This window comes from Engraulis encrasicolus, chromosome 17 (assembly GCF_034702125.1).
Source record: "Engraulis encrasicolus isolate BLACKSEA-1 chromosome 17, IST_EnEncr_1.0, whole genome shotgun sequence".
NCBI classification, from domain to species: domain Eukaryota; kingdom Metazoa; phylum Chordata; class Actinopteri; order Clupeiformes; family Engraulidae; genus Engraulis; species Engraulis encrasicolus.
In genome coordinates, this window is record NC_085873.1 from 16,855,086 (window position 1) to 16,862,585 (window position 7,500).

The 7,500-nt window shown below is 47.2% G+C and overlaps 1 protein-coding gene across 1 annotated transcript in view; it reads right to left on the bottom strand.

Annotated features, from left to right (window-relative positions):
* Positions 1 to 1,308: 1,308 nt before the first annotated feature.
* Positions 1,309 to 7,500, bottom strand: part of metrn (meteorin, glial cell differentiation regulator) — a 6,511-nt gene continuing 319 nt past the window's right edge. Inside the window, exons 1-4 of the mRNA XM_063221183.1 lie at positions 7,498 to 7,500; positions 6,065 to 6,525; positions 3,750 to 3,809; positions 1,309 to 2,736 (exon numbers count right to left, since the gene is read on the bottom strand). The exon at positions 7,498 to 7,500 is cut by the window's right edge and continues 319 nt beyond it. Of these exons, the coding sequence (XP_063077253.1) occupies positions 2,423 to 2,736; positions 3,750 to 3,809; positions 6,065 to 6,525; positions 7,498 to 7,500 (838 nt within the window). The 3' untranslated portion in view covers positions 1,309 to 2,422. The remainder of the gene's footprint in view (positions 2,737 to 3,749; positions 3,810 to 6,064; positions 6,526 to 7,497) is intronic.

A 7,500-nucleotide genomic window follows, 5' to 3' on the forward strand; every position in this document is an offset into this window, starting at 1 on the left:
CTGCCCACAACAAAATTACATTTATGCCTCACCCGTGCGAGGACTTGACTAGTCTGGTGGTCTTGGACTTGTCTTGGACTCTAATGTGGAGCCCTGGTCAAATGTAACACTCATAGTGAAATAAAAAAAGTCATATGACTTATTAAGTGCTCAGGAACTGTAGGTGCTCTGTGGTCGGAGGGAAAAATCAACATTCCATCAAATAGGATGGAGTCCCTGAATAAAAAGTATTGAAAAAACGTTATTAAAACGTGGCTATTTTAAAGTTAAAAACATAGGCAGGGCAGACACCCTGGCACAGAACCCTCCCAAATCAACACTCATGGTGTTGGTTTTACTAGGTGTTGAAGTGTTGAAAATTGACCCTGACTGGCAACACTCCCACGGCCTGGCCTGGGCTGCTGAGTGGACAGCCTGTCTGCCTGCCTGTCTGCCTGCCTGTCCTTTCTTTCCAATACCGTGCCACTGCTCTTAATGCCGATTTATAACTTCCTGGGTCCCAGCTGAAGACCCTTCTGCACGGTGCACCATACAGACAGCTCCTCATCAGCCATTAACTCTCTCTATGTAAGGACCCATTCTCTCTCTTCAGTTATGTTCCTTTAGCACACGAGCACTATGTGTGTGGGAACATATTTTCACTCATTTTATGTGTCAGTAATTGACAGTTATCTGAATTTAATACGGAGAGGTGGAATTCCCCTGGGATACTATTCTGTGCTGACTCTCTCTCTCTCTCTCTCTCAGACAGTTTGCGGAAAGTCTTAAGTGTCTGTAAAAAAGTAGTCAAAGAACAATTGTTTCTTTCTTTCAAAATCTTTATAAAACACACCACAAACAACATATACAAACAATGAAACAGTTACACACACACACAAACAATACTGACAAGACAGAGTTTTCATAAGGTTCCATTATGCTCTTATATACATTATTTACCCACATTTACAAACCTTTTGTTCACCTTTTAAGATATTCTGAGTAACATTGGCATTAATTATGGGACCAAACCCTCCCATAAACAATAGCGATAATTCAAAGTGCCCCCACTCCCACCCCACCCCCTTCCCTCTGGGCCATTTGGTTTCATCCGCTCCAGACACTTAGTGCACTATAAACAAAGGAAGGACACATCTCTTGAAACAATAATCATTATTACTGCAAGAGAGGTGGGAAACGATTCTGGATGGAGCCCAAATACTCAAGGCCTGTCAATGTGTCCTGAAAATACTTTAAGGAAAAAAATCACAGTTCTGGAGAGAGAGAGAGAGAGAGAGAGAGAGAGAGAGAGAACGATAGAGAGAGAGAGAGAGAGAGAGAGAGAGAGAGAAAGAGAGAACGATAACGATAGAGAGAGAGTAGCAGTAGCAGATAGAAATCATTCCATTAGACAGGGACAGACAGAGGCCCTGTGTGAATATATATAATTTTTTATATCTCTCTTTTTTATTTTTCTGTGTAGAAAGCAGCAGACCCCCTCTGGCAGATTTAAAGTGCTGTAAACTCTGCTCCGCCTTGCCTGCTTTTAGCCAGTACTGGCAGCTTCTCTGCTAGAACAGCACGAAGGCGTTAGTTTATGCTAACATGAAGCTAACGGCTCTTACATGACGCAAAAAAGTCTGACGTCACTTAAGTCCGAGCCATTCTATAATTCATAAATCCAGTTCTTTTGGCTCATTTGCTACATATAATCTGACTCTTTTTTTCATTTGGTTTACAGTGCTTGCAGCTTCCAAATTCTCCAGATATATCCCCTCAAACATGAACAGTGCAAAATTCTCCCAAAACACATTGACAAGAGAGAAGACTCATGTCTCCTTAATAATCTCAGATAACATTTAAAAAATCTCTCAATCGGTGCTGATCATGCAGCTCTTGGTGACACCAGACTTTCTCCCACTCATAAATATCATTTGGTGGCTTAAGCACATGCTACATTGGAGTGCAGATCGATCGCTATCCATCAGACTACTGGTGTAGCCCTGACATGTAGGAGAGTCTGCACATGTCTGACTCTGACGTGTCTGTGTCCTGAGATGAGGTGTTACACACTGGTTTGGCTGAGTCCGACCATTACATCGACCATCAATCTTCTATCCACTCATTCAGGTAACCACCCCATAATGCTCTAGCACTCTTCCTCTTGAGCCCAGCTGAGGACCGTGCGTCCTGCGTAGCTGTGTAGCGCCCCCTTGGTCAGAGCGGCAGGTATTGCACAGGGAAATAAAATGAAGAATTCTCCTCACAGTGGTTCTCTCTGAAGAGACCTGCTACTTGGCAGACTAGGCTTAAGTTTGTTTGGCCAAAGATCTCTTAGCCAAAGTCTCGAAGCTCAAGTCTCGTAGCTGTGTCTCTGGCTTCTTGTGTGTGGTTTGGTCCCCACTGAGGTTTGCTGTTGAACAACACCCCAACCACATCCACCTCACACACCGTCCAGTTCGCATGGCATCTCCTGAGCCAGTCTGGCCTGGTTGTAGGCCCGCTGGAAGTCCTTGTAACGCGGCGCGCACCCGAGCCAGGCTTGGCCGAAGTGGGCGTGGCCTGTGAAGAGGAAGCTGCCGGCTCCCGGTCGGACGCCGCACTGCATCGGCGTGCGGAACTCTCCGGAGCGCGTCAGGCGTCCGCTGCCTGTGAACAGGGCCGACTTCTGACGGAAGACACGCGTGGCGGACACCTTGATCACCGCCGCCCCGAGGCTTGCGTCACGCTCCACAGCACGAATGTTTCCCCGCACCACTGCAAAACAAAAACAACAAAAAACACACATTAGGATCCAACGCATTTTTTTTTAAAAACAAAAACACAAATGTTACATGTTTGACGTGAGCCTTCATTTTCTTCCCCATCTCAGTGTGTGCGGTCGGCATGTGTGCACAAATGTGTAGGAGAAGGAGACTGTGTGTCTGTTTTTTTTCATGCCACTTGTTGGGCTTTAGGTCCGTGTTGGGCTTATATTAAGGGTCTCTCTCGCTTTGACTTTTTGAAACCTAATCACCACCTAACAGCTTTGGCAAAGGGGATGGGGGATCCGTTCAGACATGTCTCTATTCCAGTCCCCAGGATTAGGACCCAGAGAGAGGCCTGGAGCTGGGGAGGGGTGGGCGGACCGGGGATTAGAACCAGGGAGAGGAGAGGAGAGGAGAGGAGAGGAGAGGAGAGGAGAAGAAGGGGGGGGATGGGCACTAACGGCATTAGGGATGCTCTTTGACCTCTGACCCTGACGAACAACAGGGGCTGAAGGGTGGAGCTGGTGATGGGTAAAGCCTGTGTGTGTGTGTGTGTGTGTGTGTGTGTGTGTGTGTGTGTGTGTGTGTGTGTGTGTGTGTGTGTGTGTGTGTGTGTGTGTGTGTGTGTGTGTGTGTGTGACATAGATGTCAACTCAGATTTCCCTCCAATTTTGCCTCCTTTTTTTGTTTATGTTGCACTTTGCACAATGACCATCGTCTCCTTTATGGCTGAGTCCAGTCGAGACACAAAGAGAAGAGGGAGGCCACGATGGGACAAAAAGGAGAATTGTGCAGGACAAACTGCACAAACTTTGTCCACTAATTGCATGGTATGCAACACTTACTTTTGGTTGTGCATTTGTCTGTAAGGCCTATGTGTTTGTGTGCTATTGTGTAAAATCTCCATTTACCAAAGTCACCAGTCATCTGCCCAAACTTTAGTTCACTAATTGCATAGTACTATGTAATAAATACTTAGTGCATGTTGTAGTGTATGCATTTTCATTGCAAATCTCAACTTACCAAAGTCACTGGTGCACACAGCCATCAGGATTTCTGTACTGTTGCAAGGTCTGCAGGCATCTGGGGGAAGAAAAAGAGAGGGAGAGAAAAAAAAGAGAAACAGGGTTAGTCTTGGGTAACTTTGAAGCTGATGTCAGGTCAATTTGCACAGGCACTAAACTATAAAAGCGAGGCGGACATGTAAAACCAGACCAACATCAAAGATCACACAACCAGCTGCTAGGTTTAGGTTTATGAGCTGTAGAGGTGTGTATGTGTGTGCCTATCCGATCGTGTGTGTGTGTGTGTGTGTGTGTGTGTGTGTGTGTGTGTGTGTGTGTGTGTGTGTGTGTGTGTGTGTGTGTGTGTGTGTGTGTGTGTGTGTGTGTGTGTGTGTGTGTGCGACTGCGTGCATGTAGTGAGCGAGCATGATGGAGGTTTTAAGTGTGAAAAGTCCCACCTCTCATCAAAGCTCCTCTCAAACCCATGAGGTGAGAGCCTGACTATAAACCACCTCAAGCATTTCCTCCTGCAGACATCCAGACCCAGCCATGCGTGGAGGAGACAGGGCCCAGCAATAAGCCCTGCCGAATTACTACCGCACGGATAAGTTTTCACTGTCTGACTTGCACTGAACAAAGATGTTGTGATTGTGTGTGTGTGTAAATCTCCATTTGAGTGTTTGTATGTTTTCAGTATGGGGAGGGGGACATGTTTGTGAGCACGCATCTCTGCGGAGGAGAGACCGTGGGAGGTTATGGTTTAAACTTTTAAAAGCTCTCCTCCTCGGCCCCGAGACACTTTAAAAAATGAGACCCTCACTCAACTCAGGGCTCTGCACCATCCCCCAGCCCTCCCTCTCGGTCACCCCTGGAGACGGGACAAAAGGGAGCATCTCAGCTGATGAAAGCCCCCCCTCCCCAAAATCTCCACGGTAACCGGGCTCTCATGCGAGGCTGTGAAAGAAGGGCCCCGGAGCCCTCTCCCTCCACAGACATGCCTTTTGTTCTGGACCAACCCCCTCCTCCCTCTCTCCTCTCTCTCTCTCTCTCTCTTCACTTCTCTCACTACTCTCCCTTCCCCCTACTCTCTATCTCACTCTCTCCCAGTCTCCCTCCCTCTCTCTCTCTCTTGCTCCACTGCTATCTCTGTAGGATCTCTGGCCCCAAGGCAAGTCTCTCTCTACTCTGTCCAGGAATCCTCTGGACACAGAGTAGGTTACGAGGTGGCATTTAACCGGCTTTCTGTGACTCTTTAACTAACACGAGCATTTTAAACCAAAAGATTTTTTGTCTATTTTTATTCCTCCCATTTGGGAATATAATGTGGGGAGGAAATGAGAAGATGGGTTTATTGGGGGAGAGGATGGTGTTTGGGGGAGGGGCTGATTTGGCTGCCGTTCTACTTCCTGTCTCCCTTGCCAGTTTTCTGAGGTCAGTTGAGACGCTCTGTGCGTTTTATCTGAATTAACCTCGATTAGAAGACCCCCTTTCTTTACAAGATAACCTCCTTAAACTATTTAGAACATTACCCACAATGTTACATGAATAACATTAGGCTTCTATTAAAGTTCAAAAACAAGTAAATTAAGCTATCAAAAGCTGACTTGACTTAATACTGACTGAACTTAACTTCAGCTGAGAAAACTGAAGTTGATAAAAAAAAAGGAAATAATCAAAGCTGTGGAGTGGTGTTAAATGAGAAATGTAAATCGATAGCCTGAAAGAAACCCATTAGCAAATCAAACTTTTACGTGATTAGCAGGGGGGTGTAAAATCCTAATCTGAAATCCAATCAGTTAGAGCTTTGAAGTGATATGAGTCTAATCAGTAGCCCAGGGTGGCTATCATATCCTATCTTGGAGCTGATTCATTACTTTTATCTGACCATCCCAGATATCCATGACCCCACCACTCCCTGGTAAGAGGAGCTTCTCCTCAAGATCTCTGTAGCCGGCAAGATCTAATCAGAGCCGCAACAGCTGAAGGAGCTAAGCCTCCTCCCTCCTCCAGATCCTCCCTCATTGCACCCTCCTCACCCCAGCAGGACTTCCTTATAACGGGACGCTTTCCCCTCCAACTCACCTTCAGTGCTGATCAGGTCTGTCTTAGCCTGGATTACAAGACCATTTTCTTGTTTATATAACCCCAGTTTAAACTATTTTGGAACATCACCGCAGCACTAGGTGAATACTTCTGGGTGTTGCTGAAAGTAAAAACTAGTAACTGAACTTCACCTAAAAAGTCAGCAAAGTAATACAATGAATGTCCATTATCAAAAGAGGGACCCAACAGAAACTGTTGTGGTGTGTGATGTTGGAAATGTTTGACACTCACCTTCACTGCTGATTGGGTCAGAGTCCGCCGATGATACCCCAGGCGGCCAATCCCCTCGCAGCTCGTAGCGGAAGGCGGCGACCCGACGGCTGATGTCCTGGTGCGGGGTGGCCTGCAGGAAGAGGGCCGGCCGCTCGCCCGGCGTGGCGCTGAAGCAGTGCACCTTGGGAGAGGCGTTGACCTCGCTCTCCTCCTCGCTCAGGAGCAGCTCCAGGACGCCGCTGCGCTCCAGGTAAAGCTGGGCGCCCCCAAACTGCTCGCTGGGCTTCACACACACGGACAGTGCGCTGCCGCCCGCTCCTCCACCCCCTCCTCCTGCTCCACCGCTACCCACAAGCCCCCAGGGCAGACGAGGGGACAGGGTCAGGCGGAGAGCTCCGACGGGGTAGAGCCACTCGACAGAGCCCTCCGCACAGCGCAGCCAGACCTGCTCCACACTACCCTGCTGCTGGGATAGCCCACTGTAGAGGGAAGAGAGAGAGAGAGAAGGGTGTTAATGTTACTGCTGCCTTAATCTCTTACAGCCTCAGTCTCTTACATTTGAGCCACAAGTGAAGTGCCCGGAGGTTTGTCTGAGAGTAATGACAACAACAACCTTTACTTGAATCAGTGACAGAGGCCTGTGAATCATTACACTAACTACTGTGGTCGAAACAAGGCGCTGTCACATGATCCTACTGAAACTGTACACTTCAGAGAGAGAGAGTGTGTCCCTTCAGAACATAGTCACACTTACCACACACACACACACACACACACACACACACACACACACACACACACACACACACACACACACACACACACACACACAGATTCAAAGCGTAGGAAGTAAACCGGCTTTCGGAAAACCACAGAGCCAATCACTGAGTCTCTACTGTGGTGAGGCAGCACTCTCTCATGAAGAGAGGGGATTCAGCATCAAAAGACCACCACCCACATTTGTGCTCAAAAAAGGAAAAGAAAAAGAAAAAAATAACCCTTCTATCATTGCCAACTGTCTGCATTTCACCACAAAAAGGCACTGAAAGCATATCATGTAAACAGTGATACTACTGTGCACCTAAAAACAGGAAAAGTGTATCGCATCAGGAGACATGCACTGCACTGGTGTGCCGTGGATAACCGATCAGCGCAAAGGAATGTTGACACATGCGCTCCGTGCGTAATCGACTGACTGATTTTCCGTTTCAGTAGGATACTAGACATTCTCACAGGAGTCTTGCAAAACGTAAAGGTAGATTTTCTATAGACGATGTGCATACTTTTGTGATCACATAAATAAGCGTATCTATTCTACAGACATCTGACTCTCTGTGCAACCCTTTGCACCAATGCAGAGATGTACACCAAAACACGCAGGAAGGAAGCACTGAACTATGCAATGCAATATAAAACTTCGGACTTTGGATCGCTACTGTTGCGTTACTTGCCTT